The sequence below is a fragment of the Amphiura filiformis genome, chromosome 6 (assembly GCF_039555335.1).
Source record: "Amphiura filiformis chromosome 6, Afil_fr2py, whole genome shotgun sequence".
NCBI lineage: Eukaryota > Metazoa > Echinodermata > Ophiuroidea > Amphilepidida > Amphiuridae > Amphiura > Amphiura filiformis.
Genome location: NC_092633.1, coordinates 63,717,085 through 63,734,908, shown reverse-complemented (window position 1 = coordinate 63,734,908; position 17,824 = coordinate 63,717,085). Strand labels below are relative to the sequence as shown.

The 17,824-nt window shown below is 36.0% G+C and overlaps 1 protein-coding gene across 3 annotated transcripts in view; it reads left to right on the top strand.

The window, feature by feature from the left end:
* Window positions 1–17,614, top strand: part of LOC140155803 (nitric oxide synthase-interacting protein-like) — a 36,253-nt gene extending 18,639 nt beyond the window's left edge. The window contains exons 8-10 of one of the 3 annotated variants that reach the window (XM_072178775.1): window positions 6,686–6,794; window positions 16,687–16,757; window positions 16,807–17,614. In XM_072178775.1, coding sequence (XP_072034876.1) covers window positions 6,686–6,794; window positions 16,687–16,757; window positions 16,807–16,813 — 187 coding nt within the window. In that variant the 3' untranslated portion in view covers window positions 16,814–17,614. Of the gene's footprint in view, window positions 1–6,685; window positions 6,795–16,686 lie in introns of all 3 variants that reach the window. The other 2 variants (XM_072178774.1, XM_072178773.1) reach the window with 2 other exon arrangements.
* Window positions 17,615–17,824: the final 210 nt, after the last annotated feature.

Below are 17,824 nucleotides of genomic sequence, written 5' to 3'. Positions count from 1 at the left end.
TAAATCCTATTCTTCTTTATGTTTTGTGGTCAACCTTGCATACTGTATGTTTTCAATGGTGAGATGAGCAACGATTCACCTTTACCATGAATAGGGTTTCACACTTTCAGTGTACATAATTATACCCACAGAAGAGACAATGCAAATCATGTTTTTAATGAACTTTGCCCATGTGAGATTGCATATAGGCCTAATAATAAAGGTCATTATCTATCTTGCTCATAATGATCAGTGTTTGTTGAATCGGAAAACAGCATTTTTGAAGCGTCTATATTTTCTTTTATTCCAATCAAAATAATGACAATCATGAAATAACCCTGAACTTGCATACCAATCATTGAATATGTCAGTTAAAATTGAGTTGTCTTATACATTGCGCATGTGTGTCTTTTAATGTGCAATTGGTCTTGAACTTGAAAAATATTGACCTGCAAGTGACATTTGCACTTTTTGTTACTTTTTATTCTTCCTTCTTTTTTAATTCATGGTATTTTTTAGTGTGATTGTTCGTTTTATCTTTCTTTTATTTCTATTTTGTATTTTCTTTGCTATTTTGTTTTGGTTTCCTTTCTTTGTTTCTTTCATTTTGGGGGGGTCTTTAATGATTTCTTATTTTTATTTCTTTGTCTTTGCTTGAATTCTTTGAGGTATACTTTCGTGGGGTCGGGAATTACTGGTTTGGAAGGAGAAGTTTGGCAAAGCAATGTACATAGGTTGGTAGAGTTTGTTGCATTATTTTGCTATCTACTGCAGATAACAATGATAAATTTGCATCCCACATCCGTGAGATGTTTGCTTGACGGTTCCCTTAGTGTCATAGCAAACATAAAAGATGGTGAATGATTTTCCAAAAAGATTGTCAACTTTTTAACTATGCAAATTGCTATGTTTTAAAATGTTTGGGGCTATGTATAAGGTATTCTACATCTTATTTGAATTAACTTAGTCAAAATTTGATGAAAATATATGTATAAAGTGACCGATCCCTGAAATATTTGTGAATGTAATGTAATATTTTTTATTCCCTATGTTCCTTAGTATCTATAAATTAACATGTCCAAGTTTTATTTCAATCGCTCTACTGGTTCTGAAGTTGTGAACCCTAATGTGAAGTAGCAAACACTGATTTTGGAATTCCTCAGACAATCTTAGAAATATTTGTTCGAACACTTTTAAGGTCTTATTGGAACTGGTCCCCCTTCTACCCCTTTTCAATGTTGGCATGCCCAATATGCTCATCTTTACCATATCTTCTCCCAACATTGTTTGGTGGGGAAAGGGGAGGGGGCATGCTTAAAGGCCCATTCAGTGATTTGCTCATCCGGACGATCGTAAAAATCATCAAAATTCAGATTTTGGTACCTTTGTAATTGGCATAGATGTGCTAACATAGCCTGCTAGTGGTTCGGTAGAAAGCCGTGTATTTTAGACAAAATAAAGCATTTGCATGATTCTGGACTTTTGATACTGACAGTACAAAAAGTCCGACTCGAGATCGAAAGAAGCTCACTCTCCACCGTACCAACACGCATTGTGTATTGTTTCTACTACTTATTACATCAGTAGCTACTATTTTAAACAAAATACACAATTTTAACTGTTTTTCATATTTGAATTGACCGTTAGTTTGCCTCGGTGACCTTTAATTGCTTATTTTGTTTTCTACTACAAAAATTAAGCGTCTGTTTTAAATCAATTTAGACTCTACTTCCCCCGTGTTAGAAACACTGGACTAGGAAGTTTTTCTAGTCGATTGGTGGCGCACTGTACGAAAATCTAGATTTTCTCGAGTCGATCTGAGTTGAAGTAGAAAACCTTTCTAAAACTTCTGTTTTTTGACTAATTTGTCGATGTATTCAGGGGAAAAGTGGTTTAATGAAATTCTGTAGACTTATTCTTTATTTCTAAGCAACTCTGACAAATTTCCATTTTTTTAAATGTTCCTGTGAAATCACTGAAAGGGCCTTTAAGATGAACATTGAGACAACACTATTATAATTCTTAGTTTCCAGTGACTCATATTGCGTGCGCACTATGCTAAGAAGAACATGGGAATTACAGTGGGTGTTCGAACACATTTTTTCCGGGATTGTAATACTAGTGGTATTCAACACAAACACTTGTTGGTTTTTTAAACAGTCTAGTGGTTTTCAATACCAACCAATTGCTGGTAATGACTCATGTGGTACTGACTGTAGTATGTTGTAAAATGGTGTGGAATTAATGTTGTTATTGACTCTAATAGAATATGAAATATTAGTGGTTCCGATCAAAAACCACTTGTGTTGCCTAATGTTGACTAGAAATAATTGAATACCTGAGTGGAAGAAGGGCCCAACTCCATCAAAACTGTTTTTGAGATATTAAGAAAAAACGTAATAATATTTGGAAAGGTTTTGAAGACAAGAATGTTTTCATCTTCAGGGGACCTTTAACATGAACATACAATATTACATACATTCGAAATTTTAATATATGATATTTCCATGGCAACGGTAGAGATCTTAATACGAGCTGGAGTTGGGCCCTTCTTCCATTAATATACTGCAAGTGCCAGTTCTGTAAGCAGATGTGTTATAAATAGCTACAGAAATTTGATAATATCTATTTATTGCACAAATAGAAACATGTAATATGTTAGCAAGAAAGTATATTGTAGTGAAAAGCAGATTTCATGGATGAACAACATTCCTCTTTGACCCAATATTTGTGGAAGAAGGGCCCAACTCCATGGAGTTGGGCCTTTCTTCCATGAAAACTCATGATTAAGTGTATGTGGAAGACTTTTTAGAGAGTGGATTTTGGCTCATCTTTCACACACAAGGAAGAACAGCCTGCTGGCAATAAAATGCTGTGTCTGACTCATTTTGTAAAAACTTGGTTTTTACAAGTTGGGCCTTTCTTCCACTCAGGTATTCAATTGTTTAGTGTTAAACATAGAACATTTGAAGAGCTTTGTTTCAAAACCCCTTACATCCACTTGCCCAATTTTGAGAACACATCATAAAATCATCAAAATAATCACTGATATAAGGTGTTTTTCAACAAAAGCAGTTTTTGCCAGGATGCTCATCCTACCCAAGCATCCCGCCAAAAACTGCTTTTGTTGCAAACCCCCATATATCAGTGATTTTTTTGATGATTTGTTGATGCGTTCTCAAAAATGGGCAAATGGATGTAAGGGGTTTTGAAACAAAGCTCTTCATTTGTTGGTAACAACTCTAGTAAAAGTGTAAAATACCCTGGTGCTGTTGAACAAGATGTTGATGATAGCATTGGTAATGGAATCTTGAAACTCTGTCTAAAGAAATGTTTCAAAAGATACAATCTTATTACTAGGCATGTCCACTAAAAATTGAAGTACTTTTAAATTGATTCAGACCTAACTTATTGGATGGGAATTGATGAAAGAAACATTTTGGCGTTTAAATAATCTTAATCGGACGTTTCATTCCAGAGATATGGCCTTTTGAGTGTCACGGTTTTATATAGGGCTGCTAGAACATGTTAAAAAGTTAAAGTCCAAAAGGAATACTAACAGAAAGTGCAACTTTAAGGTACTTTTTCTTAATGTATTTATTAACTATCTTATCTGGAACATTATATTTGCTTATAACAACATGAAAATAAGATCATCCTGAAAATGTAATCGATTTTGTTGACATACAACAAAAACTATAAGACCTCAAAACCCATGGTTTGTTTGTTGAAACCTCAAGCATGATCATAGATGGCCGCCATGGAAAATATCTCCATAGAGGAGATGAACAATAAGTGCATTATTTCAAATGAAAAGCGGTAGTCTTAAACATTGTTCAATCTTTTAAGGTCAGCACATTTTATCTTCAAAAATTATTATATTTCATCATGGCATAAGTTTGGTAACATTAATCACTACCAATTTGGAGAAATTTGCTCCAACTCAAAGGTTATCTTTACTACATTGAGCAATACACTGTGTGCATGGAAGCCATGATGGTCCCCGGTTTTTATACTCCCTATGAAATGGACATGGTAGTGAGAAGTGCACGGGAAGTGCATGATTTGAGATGGGCATGTAGGCTTAAACATTCTTAAATTTCTTAACATCCTACACATTTTGTCTTCATAAATAGTTAAATTTTATGAGTATGTAAGTTTGCTTGTCTGATTCACTCCAAATTCGGAGATAATTGCGTTTGAACACCTGATGCACGGAATGGTGTCACTTCAACCTGTTGTAGTTCTCATCTCATTAAATTTTTCATTAAAAAAGTTGATCTCTTCATGCAGGAAGGTCCTCTCTATTTACTGACCAAACAGGAAAAAGTTTGGTGAATGTTTTCTGGTGGAATCAGGAATTTCTTGAAATACCCTGATATAGGCCTACATTTGGATCAAAACAAGTATGTACGCCATTTAACATGCCTCGGATTTCTTGTATCGATCAGTTTCTCCATAGACAATACGTGTGTGAGTGCACGCACACAGTAAATGAAAAATCGTTCTAGTGGAAACTGTATTGAGAGTGGGCATCCCTATTATTACTACAGTTTGTGTCTCTCTTTAACTATAGAAGATGCTGGTTTTTGACACCTTATGTTAATAACTGATCAAGATAATATGTACACCCCTAAACAGTAACAGTTTTACCACGTTAACAGTTTTACCTATACAACAACTTGGTTATTTTTAAAACCTGTCTGAAAATTTTGAAGTGAAAAATCTTTTTGTTGTATTGTGATAAAACAACAAAAAGATTTTGCACTTCAACAAATTTCAAAACTTTTGTTTGCAGTACTGACTGGTACTATTCACCTCTTGCATGGTTCCGCCCACATTGGGTAGAGCCTCAAACTGGCAACATACTTTACTGTTACATAAGGGATGCACCATTAGATTCTCAGGGGGGGCATGGGAGTTTGGGTCAGGCAGAATTTTTTTTTTCGACACCAAAGGCACCGGAATTTTTTTTTTCGCCTCCGAGAGCACCAAATTTTTTTTTTCGCTGCCTTTGGCGGCGAAGTATTTTTTTTTTTGATTTTAATGTAAATTTTTATACAAAGTTGGGTGGGGAAATTTTTTTTCTTACTCATCAGTGAGGCAATTTTTTTTTTTTCGTCTCACTAGTGGGCAAAGTTGTTTTTTTTTCGTCTCACTAGTGGGCAGAGGTTTTTTTTCCAAAAACTCCCATGCCCCCCTGGAAATCTAATGGTGCGCCCCTAATTGTTGTATAACATTGTATAACTGATTCAATTCCCATTCATGTATGTTGCCAGTTCGAGGCTCTACCCAAAACTTGATGACCTTGAAAGGAGCGAATACTGGGTGTATCTTTTTTTTTCTTCTAGGAATCTGCTATATACACATACTTATACATGTAATTCATTGATTAATTCTGATAATGCTTGGCTGACTCTTCATTGTTGTACAAAACTTTAAACCATAATAGTGTTTGTGGCATATTTTAGATGACCTCAACTTCAAGTTAAATGCAATGATACAATGAATTTGACATTTAACCACTACATGGTTGATGATAATTTATTATTGGAATTGTATAAATATTTTGATATTGATGATACTCCATGTGAATTTAATGTTGATAGATATGAATAGTTGGCTAAAACAGTGCTATTTTTTTTATACCTTCTTTTCAATTTTTCATTTGACAAAATTGAAAAACTCTTAGAATTGTGTACACTTATCCTTTAGTTTAAGTGACTCCTTCCAATTTCAAATATGTTTACAATTTGACTCAGGGATCACTGGTTACCTCTAGGTTATGGTGTAAGCAAGCATGTCTTCAGTAGGCTTGTTGCTGTTTCATTTTTCTTTGGCAACATGTCGCCAAAACCTGACATCAAATCTTTGTCGACAAACAAATGAAAAATATTGTCTTTATAAAGCTTCTAAATTTAGCATTCTAGCATCCATGACGGTCAACGATGACGAATGGTAGGCATATATATACCCATCCCAGTGTAAAATATATTAATTTGCTTCCCTTTGTAGAGTCATTTTGACGAAATTGTGAAGCTCTTTGTTGGTGTTTTTTACTACTTTTTACTAGTAGCCACTAGTCGTTCATAATTTATTCAACAGCTCTTCCTATACCTTTGTACAGGAGCCAACCGTTGTTAATCCGTGATGAATACACAGTTCAGTAGCGTATACGTGAACGCAAGGTTACGCGTACGCGTTACGCATAAGCGCGTAAAATTTGTCATGCCTGGAACATATGCTTAAACATGAACAGAAAAATACCGCGATCTTTTTGTAAGGTTGAGTGGTAATGGCAAACGGACATTCCAAATAAAATAATCATGTGAATTATATACATCTTTAGCTTGTTTCGTTATTGAAAGGGATTCAATCATGTTTCACCGTTGTTCATCACCGATTAACAACGATGCGTCCGCGTCGTCTGCGTGGTTTACTTCACTCGGGCAGCTAAATCTGCCCTCGCGAAGTAAACCACTCAGACGACGCGGACGCATCGTTGTTAATCGGTGATGGACAATGGTGAAACATGATTGAATCCCTAATTATTGATTATTATTTTGTTGACAGTGATAGTCTCTTATCGACTGTCGGGAAAATCTCAAAAAATCTCATTGTCGACAATTTTGGCGACAGTAGGTCTGTTGATAACAAGCGTAGCCTTCAGTACATTACAGTTATAAATCATCTTCTTATCTTTCAGTGGTAAAGTAGTAACAATGGAGTGTGTGGAAAAGTTGATCAAGAAGGATATGATGGATCCATTCTCAGACACAAAACTTGAAGAGAGTGACATAATTCCACTGCAAAGGGTAAGTGCATGCAGTGGTCATCTAGTTAAAGTTTGTTCGGTTTATATGGTGGAAAAAATAAGACTCATAACACTGTGTATTGATATAGAATGGCATGCACGTAGTTGGGCGCAATGCTTATGCTTGTTGTGTGTTGCGTAATGTGTGACTCTCGCACGCTTATGTGAATTTACGCGAGCGTGAGTTGGGACTTAATTGATGTGCGCAGTAACAAAAGCCGAATAATTTCCGCCTTAAAGCCAAACAAACTTAAATAAAGGTCTTCTTGGTAAATCATTAATAAGTAAATATATTTAGACATTTATATAGCATTTTTGTCTCGCCTGATAAGGCAGGAGACTATATAATCACTTTTCCGTATGTGTGTATGTATGTGTGTGTGTGTGTGTGTGTGTGTGGATGTGACAAATTTGGTTAAAGTTTTGGTTAAAGTTTGCCTTCCGCCTATTTTCTCGGAGACTAGGGGTTGCACGTTCCTCAAACTTGGTGGGTGGGTGCATCTTGACCCGAGACAGAACCGGTTTGTATTGGTTAGTGGGTCAAGGTCACTGAGGTCATCTAGGGTTCATCTGAGGTCAAATTAGTAAAAACTGTCGTATGGGCATGAAACTTGGTGGGTTCAGTCAACATTTAAAGCCAAATTTGTGGAAGGTCATTTCAAGGTCACCAGGGTCATCTGAGGTCAAATTAGTAAAACTGTCGTATGGGCATGAAACTTGGTGGGTACAGTCAACATTTAAAGCCAAATTTTTGGAAGGTCATTTCGAGGTCACCAGGGGTCATCTGAGGTCAAATTAGTAAAACTGTCGGATGGGCATGAAACTTGGTAGGTACAGTCAACATTTAAAGCCAAATTTTTGGAAGGTCATTTCAGGGTCACCAGGGGTCATCTGAGGTCAAATTAGTAAAAACTGTCATATGGGCATGAAATTTGGTGGGTGCAGTCAACATTTAAAGCCAAATTTTTGGAAGGTCATTTTGAGGTCACCAGGGGTCATCTGAGGTCAAATTAGTAAAAACTGTTGGATGGGCATGAAACTTGGGGGGTACAGTTAACATTTAAAGCCAAATTTTTGGAAGGTCATTTCGAGGTCACCAGGGTCATCTGAGGTCAAATTAGTAAAACCTGTCATATGGGCATGAAACTTGGTGGGTACAGTCAACATTTAAAGCCAAATTTTTGGAAGGTCATTTCTGGGTCACCAGGGTCATCTGAGGTCAAATGAGTAAATACTGTCGTATGGGCATGACACTTGGTGGGTACAGTCATCATTTAAAGCCAAATTTTGGGAAGGTCATTTCGAGTCCACCAGGGGTAATCTGAAGTCAAATTAGTAAAAACTGTTGCATGGGCATACAGTCACCATCAGCCAGATAATCGTGCCCAGCCGATAACCGCCAAATTCATTTAGCATGAAATTTGGTGGGTGCAGTCAACATTTAAAGCCAAATTTTTGGAAGGTCATTTTGAGGTCACCAGGGGTCATCTGAGGTCAAATTAGTAAAAACTGTTGGATGGGCATGAAACTTGGTGGGTATAGTCAACATTTAAAGCCAAATTTTTGGAAGGTCATTTCGAGGTCACCAGGGGTCATCTGAGGTCAAATTAGTAAAACCTGTCATATGGGCATGAAACTTGGTGGGTACAGTCAACATTTAAAGCCAAATTTTGGAAGGTCATTTCTGGGTCACCAGGGGTCATCTGAGGTCAAATGAGTAAATACTGTCGTATGGGCATGACACTTGGTGGGTACAGTCATCATTTAAAGCCAAATTTTGGGAAGGTCATTTCGAGTCCACCAGGGGTAATCTGAAGTCAAATTAGTAAAAACTGTTGCATGGGCATACAGTCACCATCAGCCAGATAATCGTGCCCAGCCGATAACCGCCAAATTCATTTACCTCTACCAAAGTAATCGCAAAAGCAGGCGGTCACGAAAGCAGGCGAGACTCGTGGTTCGAGAACCGCCTTGTTAGAACAGTTATCAACATCCTTTATATTTATTCCACTAAACAACTACAATTCATGGGGTATATCCTGAGGATGCAAGAAGATGAACTTTGCCAAAGATGGTCTTTACACACCACTGCATGGTAAAAGAAGATCTGGAAGGCAAAGAACATCCTACATGTCTTATATGTGCAAAAACTGTTTACTGCCAGATGACATTACCAATTTGGCTTGAAATCGTAATACATGGAGAAACTTTGCAGCTGAATGAAATGAATGATTGCCATTATAGGATTTATCACACACCATTTAGCTGTCATCAATAATGATGCCAGTGTGATTACCCCGCCCTAACAGTTTGCCATGTTACACCTGCAGTTGTGACCATAGTAATGAGTCAAACACCTTATTACCGTTAGGTCACCGGGTTCTCTTTCACACATAGTTACCATGGTACCAAGACTTCAGGTGTGCAGGTGTGTAGCTATAACTCTGCATAACATTTTATGCTGTTTATGCCCAATAGGTAGTTTATGTAAAGTCATTTGCAGCAGCATAGTCAAGATTTATTTAGGGTGGGAGACCTCACAAAAATGACATGTTAGGTCTGTTTGGAAAAATGTATATCTTCAATACGAAAGGTCAAACTTTTCAAATGATGGTCAGCTTTTCCTCTCAGCTACATACACTTAAGGGGGTTCGAAACGATGTTTCTGGAAAACAGAAACTGAATTTAGAACCATTTGAATAGATTGAATAAGTTAAGCTAAATACACTGAGCAAAATAGTTTTTGTTTGAAGGAAATCGGACATACGGTTGTCAAGATATACATGTTTTTAGTTTCTTTGTATTTTATTGTTTTTGCTAATATATTGATGAAGTTAATGAGGAAATTTGGCATAATGTGCTCATGAATATTCATGTTTGCCAATATTATACCAATATCTTATGAATAAACCTTCATACTACTTTTATTTTATATGATTTTGACATGAAACTTTCCCAATGTGTTTCTATGGCCTAAAACATTAACATGTGATTTTCCCGCCCATCTAATGTGCATATTTGCAGAATTAATTAGCATTATACTTAAAGCTAATTAATTATGCAAATATGCAAATTAGATGGGTGGGAAAATCACATGTTAAGGAGGCACACAGGATCACTAATTATCCATTATTATTCACCTCATAACTCGAAAACTATTTATGTAAAGTATATAAAAGTATACATTTTTTGAAAGGAAATGAGCTCATAAATCCATTTAAAATGTCAGTTTGGGTCAAAAAGTATAATTTTTGAGAAAATCCCCAAAAACGGCTTTTTTGACCAACAATTTTTGGTCCGCCATAAAAAAATTATTTGAAAATCAAAAACTGTAAAACATGAATTTTATTAATTTAGACAAATAAATCTAGAAAGTGTTTTTTATTTTTTCGAAATTTTGCTTAGTTTTTAAAATATAGGCAAAAAATCAGTAAAAACGTGTGACCCGTGTTCAAATTTTTGAATCATGGGTGATAAAAAAGTTCTAGGCCCTAATTTAAAAAAATTAAAAACACTATCTAGATTTTGGCCATATCTAAACGTTTGACTTAAAAACTTACCTCAGTGATGCTTCATTTAGACGCTATGGCGGACCAAAAATGGTTAAAAGTGGTCAAAAGTGAACTTGCCGAAAATCGCGATTTAGAAAAATACAGCGAATTTTAGGTCCATTTTGAAGATTATTCCATAAATATATACTCCGTGACTTGTGACGTTTGGTCAAGTTAGAAAATGAGAAGGGGCGTCCAACTGCAGCAGATTGGCATTTTTTTGGTGATTTAGAAGGTAAAATATACAATATTTCAAAATTATCCGTGCACATTCGGCAGATGTTTATCCACATGGAGTAGCCATTTTATTTACTTCAGTCTTGTTTCCATGGTGCAGCAGAGCGTCCGACAAGGCAGCGAAGTCGCGTCGGCGCTTGAGGAGCGACTGGTAGCATGGACAGACAGACAGGTTACGCTGAATAAGTTGCACAGTGCATGGTCGTGTTGCCATGAACGAAACCATGATTATTTAAGCACAATTTTGTCCTGTTCCGTATAAAAAAGATCATGCTCTGTATTAAAATTTGCGGACATCAGAACATTAAATGTAGCATAGAATAACTGACAAGCAATTATTTTAGCAGATAATCAGGAAGTTTTATGAAATGAAGAATAAATTGAGACATAATCATGATAATTGTGATTTCTGTTTTGTCCTAATTTTCATAATTTTCAAGATTCTGATGTGTCGCATTACTCAATATTCCGTTTTTGTTATTTGTAATTGTTTGTTGTTATCATATTTTATTTTTAACTTTTTACGGAATATCAAACACGTACAAAAGTCATAGGCCTATTATTATATAGGCCTAAAGCCACAATAAAGTTGTAAAATATTTTGTACCGCATAAAAAGTGAATAAAATACAACAACAAAAATTTAAAAAAGTGTGTCTGTTGTTGTTTTCAATCATATAAACGTGTATATGTCTTGAATAAACTTAAGTAGTAGGCCTATATGTTAAACGGGCAAAACACGGAGAGGTCACAAGAAAACTGAAAAACACGGAAATTGACATAGCCTAACAAAACCGAATTTCAAAAGTACAAAACGGAACACTTATGGCTTTAAATTAGATTGTGGTTTATGCAGTAGGCCTACCGTATATAGGCATCATGCTATAAAGAGCGTTTTAAAACAATGCAAGAAAACATTCACGAAAAATGCTTTAAAGCAGTTTACCTTTTAAAGTATACAGAAAACATTATAAACGTGAAAGTTGAATGCCAGACAAACATTGCAAATAACAAGGCATTCGGCCAAAACATTCGCAAAAAGTGTTGTAAAACCAAAAGCCTTTATCGCAATCATGGCATATGGTAGACCTAAAAGGCCTACTAATGGAAATGTAGTTAAAATGGGTTAATATGAAAAAAGCACGAATTTTGCGTTTTCGATTATATTTCTTGTTTGAAATTATTATTTAGCATTAAAACATTTCATAAACACGTGCTCGCTATGCCGATTTCAAATATCGTTTGACATAGAGTTGTAGGCCTATGCCTAGATGGTCGATATGATGTATTGAAATGTCAACGTTTTTGACATTGCGTTAATGGTCAATCAGGAGTATAGAACGTTTGAAAACGAATCTTAAATCCGTGTTTTAATAACACTTTGAAACATTATTCAGGGCCTTAGGTATCTAATATAGGCCTACCGGTAGTAACTGAATGCTTGCCTATTTTTTATGGTCTTCAAAATTAAGACGAGACTGAACGACCGCAGAGGCCCCCGAACCAAGGCTGGGACTGCATAAAATATAAGCTGATGTACTATACGGGCCTACTAGCAAAATATTTAGGGCCTACGTTTTCTATCTATCTACCAGATTGCGTCATCATTACAGGGCTTCTTATGGGTAACTACTTCTTACAGATAAATTTCATCTTTTCAAGTTCAAAATGAAACTTGAAAAACAAAACAAAAACAAACAAAAAATTCACTATTAGGCCCTATGTTCATATAAAAAAAAAACACTTTATAGGCCTACCACTATATCAGCACTTTTTTTGGCGAAATTTATCGAGTAGGCCTACTGATTCTGGGACGGGGACGGTGGTGGTCTGTCGGCCCGCAGTTTCGCAATGCAATGGTGCAAGCTTTACCTACCTTGGAAGAGATCAATACCGTGACGATAAACGGTAGTGATCGCGATTAGCGACTCAGCGCCTCAATCAGCAATCACCTCGCCCATCCAGTTTACCATGTGTGCGTGTCTTTGCTAGCTGTACGCCGCAGTACGCGTTACGAGAACGCGATCTATTGCGGGAAAACAGTGATTTATTTGCTTTTGCATTTTGACGAATTTTCAATGAAAAAGGGTCTTTAAAATGGCTTTTCTTATGGTTCAAATTTTAAGATTTCTTTAAAATATATTAATGACAAGATAAAATACGGTTTGAAGATGACATTAGTGATGAAAACTCAATTTTGGCCATGTAACACTTCAGTGATCCTGTGTGCATCCTTAAAGGTTTAGGTCATAGAGACACATTGGCAAAGTTTCAGGTCAAAATTCTTAAAGGTAAAAGTAGTATGAAGGTTTATTCATAAAATATTGGGAAAATATTGGCAAAAATTAATATTAATGAGCACATTTTGCCCATTTTCCTCATTAACTTCATCAATATATTGGCAAAAACAATAGAATACAAAGAATCTTTCAACAGCAATATCTCAAAAACCGTTTGTCCGATTTGGCTCAAATTTTGGAATTAAGATTATTTTGCATATCTCTCTGCAACAAGTCTATTTTAATCTCAATCAGAGCAACTTGATTTTGCCTTTCGTACCACCTTAAAGTACATATCATTAGATTTATAAAGTTTACTTCAAAGACTGTTAAATGTCAAAAAATGTCAATATTTAATAATTTGCCATAAAGTACTGTGCAAAGGTCACTTTCCGAGCCCTTAATGATTTTATTTGGCAAAGCAGGATAATACTTTAATTGTAACAAATTATAGCTCTATTTATCTGCAATTGGAAGCAATAAATCCTATTATAATACAATTTCCAAATATACAAAAAGGAAATTTATGATGTGGAACAGTAGCTGGAGTAGATACTAATGTTATTGAAAAGTTATAGAATTTGACAATGGAAAGTCTGCTGGAACCATGTAAAAGAATGTATGCCCTTAGGGCTGCACAATTAGGGTAGCTTCAGACTCCAAATCTTACGTATAATATTTTATTTATAATACTTTTCGTGATGTCAAAAAGTACTACACGTCGAATAAAAATAGGTTCCACACCAAGTTGAATCTGATTAAATAGCACGCTATAATACTGACTGTTTATTGTTTGTTAGATTCAAGCGAAGTCATCCGAAAATCTATCAAAGATAAATTTCTACTGATCCTGATGAAAAATCCTAGGTGCGCTTGGATGTTTTTTCTGCGCTTTACCAGTAGCCCACCACAGTAATAAATTCACCAGATCTAATCCACCATGCCAGGAAACCGAATTCCTGTACCATTGTGTACTCCTTAGTTTTTTTCCTTGGCTTTCCCTACACCATGACGTCCAATTTCATGAACTTATAAAGCAGTTATAAGATAGTAAAGATACACACATTCGCTTGCATTTTCTACATTAATGTTTATAATGTCCACATTTCTCATAAATTATTCTTCAAAACTTGTGTTGAACTTGTACCCCTCAAATGTAAATAAATGCACTGAAATCTAATGATATTAATTATTAATACTTCCTAATTATAACTACCATATTTCCCGATGTATTATCGTCCTAATGTGCACTTGCTCGCATGTACATGTAGGTCCACTTTGATCTTTTCCTTTACAATAATTTACCTTTTTGCTCTTTTGCTATCCGACTGATAGATAAAAATATGGTAATTAAGTACCTAATTTGCATAATTTATGCATATCAAGCAAAATAACCTTGTGCACAGATTATCTGGAGATCTGTACGAGTTACAGTGATGAAACTTGGCAGAGAGTAGCACAGCCAGAGGACATGATTTGCTTTTCAGCGCAAAATGTGCATAATCGCAAGGTCATTGTGAGGTCATTTGGGGTCATCGGGGGTCAAATGGCCATATATTGTTGCAGGTTCATGAAATTTTGTAGGGATGACCACAGAAACAATGCAAAGATGTCAAGGTCATTTTGGGGTCATCCAAGGTCATCCAAGATCAAATTGCCATAGATTGTCGCAGGTTCATGAAATTCTGTGGGGATGACCACAGAAACAATGCAAAGATGTCAAGGTCATTTTGGGGTCATCCAAGGTCATCCAAAGTCAAATTGCCATAGATTGTCGCAGGTTCATGAAATTTTGTGAGGAAGGCCACTGAAACAAGCCAAAAATGCATGGTCATTTTAAGGTCATTCGGGGTAATCTGGGTCAAATTGCCACCTTAGTGAGACAAAGAATGTGAAGGTCATTTTGCGGTCAAGTGAAATTGCACCGGTTAAAATGATGGGCGTCAAGGTGGAGGCATTGCGGCTGATACTTTGCGTCGATAAACGCGCCGGTCGAGAATTGCAAAATTATAGTTTGGTTAAAAGTATTGTTGAAGGGGAATTGCTTGATGATGCTGCTGTGGAAGATTGTGATTTGTTAAATACATTTTCAAACAATATACTGTTGACAATTAAAGTTTCTTGTTATTGTTACCAAAATTTGGTTAACAAAACACCTCCTGATAAAGCTCAACTGTTTTGGGATGAATTGCTTAATGGTAGTAATGAGGAGGCTATGGATTGGGAGTGGGAAAATACCCACTTTTTTTTTATGCTACAAATTTTTATTTACAAATTGTGTAAATTCTAAAATGTTTCTCCCTTGTTTAGTGATCTTAAATCCTTTATCATTATCAAACGTAAGATTGAGTATTGCTTTGAAAAAGGGAAAAATATCTCAACGCTTCCGTAAATGGAGTGTTGATTTTTGATTTCACTATTTGGTTCTGGGTCTCCCCTTCAGTCCGAAACACCGTCAATCCGAACCACCATCAGTCCGAAAATCTAATTGAAGTTAGGGTTAGGTTTAGGGTAGACGTCTTTAGATTTTCGGACCAAGCCCGTACGCAGGGGGGGTGCGGGGGGTGCGACCGCACCTCCCCAAATTTGCAAAAGTATACAAAAAGTCCCACAATTGCAGAATTTGCGAGCGTAGCGAGCAAAAAAATCAGGTTTTTAACGCTTTTTTGGTCAAAAAAAGTCCAAATTTTGAGAAGAAAGTCCACTTTTCACAAAATCGCACCCCCTCCTGGGAAAAAAGTCCACTTTTTCAAAATCAGCACCCCCCCCCAAAAAAATCCTGCGTACGGGCCTGTTTCGGACTGACAGGGTTTCAGATTGATGGTGTTTCAGACTGATAGGGTGTACTCGTAAGCACTGTTTGTTAATCACCATTTACATGCTCTTCCTGTACATGTAATTTGAGTGTGCCCACATTTTTATAGTGGCAGGCAAATCTTGTATATTTTCTTCACATGGTTCAATCCAATTATGTTTGGTCACAGACAGAACTTTTGTATGTGTTTGGTGTGATTTTGTGATATGATTGATGTGTAATGATTTTGGTATGCTTGTTCCAGTTTTTCCAATCATGTATCTGTTGTTTGCTTTTTTTCAATAAAAACGCAATGGCAAAAAAGTAGGTCAGACTGAGTTATCAAGTGTAGATAGCACATGCAGTCCCCGGATGCAGTCCAACTACACAAATTACTATGTGGGTGTTTTTGCCTTCCATGTATATCAGCCTTCAAATGGCTAAGGATTTTCAGAATAAGAACACCAAAATAATATGGACTACTAATGTTTTGCCAAACATTCAAATGGCAAGACAGTGCTAAAGTTTGTTCGGTTCATATAAGGCTCACAACATTGTGTATTGATATAAAATGGTGTGCACAATGTTGGGCGCAATGCTAGGTGTGCGTTGCGTAATGTGTGACTATCACATGCTTATTTATGAATTTACGCAAGTGTGAGTTGGGACTTTATTGACCCAGGGAGTAACAAAAGCGGAATAATTTCCACCTTATATAAACAGAACAAACTTTAAATTAGGAATAAATAGGAATCAGTGCTTAACATTTAATTGAAACATAGACCAGTTAAAACAATGGTCTATGATTCAAACTATTCATGTATTTGACTATATATGCACAGGTCATTTATGGGAAAGTTAAAAGGGATCTTATTTATTGGTGTGCTCTCTGAAGACTTAGACACACATACGTCTTGCAAATACTCTTTCATCATTGAAGAAACAATTGTACATGATGGTAGATATCTAAATATACTACAGTGTTTTTAAATGACAATATTAATGAAATCAATTTGTGTTATTTTTGTGTCAGGGTGGTACTGGATTTGCAAGTGCTGGCGGTGACAAATTAGCAGCAAAGAAAGCTAGACCAGTGATGATGGCGTCATGAGACAATCCATGCATCAAAGAAAGCTAGACCAGTGATGATGGCTTCATAAGACTATCCATGCATCAAACATTTTAAACAGCTAATTTATCTCTTTATAGAAATGCAATCAATGCATATTGTAAAGTTTCCAGGCACCGGCATTTTAGGGTATGATTTTTGATACATACATTTTACATCATTGTTTAGTGATAAGAAGTTAATGCTACAGCAATTATTTTAAATGCATACCTTTGCCAGTGTATTAGGTCAGTGAATGCTACATTTTGTACTGGCTACTGATTCAAGTAGTATATGGAAACAAAGATAGCACCCGACTGACAAAGATGGCTCCATCATGAAACATCATACTCAAAGCAGCCAGTTGTCAATGAGCACACTGTTAGTTAACAACTGTTAATGAGAATTGACATCATATAAGATTTATAAATTTTAAGTTGAGCAAAAATGTACAACATTTAAAAATGTTGTACATTTTTGATCAATTTGGAGGGGGCAAAATTCATATGCTTTCTGGACTCTGGGTGGAAATCCGAAATGGAATGGTTGGGAATTGTAAATGAAATGGGTGGAAATCCTAAATGAAATGGGTGGGGATTTCAATGAAATAGGTGGGAATCCGAAATGGAATGGGTGGGAATCCGAAATGGAATGGGTGGGAATCCGAAATGGAATGGGTGGGAATACATATTCAAATAAATGGTTATAATTTTGATGCATGAACTTTACATAATGCAGTTTGTAAAATCACTTGTAAATATTGTTTATGCTGTTAACAGTATGCGTCTGTCTATGTGAATTTTCTTTTCAAATTTAATAAAATAGTGGTGTGTGTACAAGTATCCTTTATAAACACGGACAGGCAAGGCATTGTTGCTTTATGTCAAATTGATTTAATTCATCAAGTGGTACCTCTAAATTTGTTTACAAAAAAGGGTTTCACAATTTAAGCAATACCATATTCAACCTAATAAGCGCCCCTCAATATGCTTCCCCTGCAGACTCTTTTGAGTGAGAACTGCTGGAGTACTGCACCCGCCTAGTGATAGCATTAAAGGATATA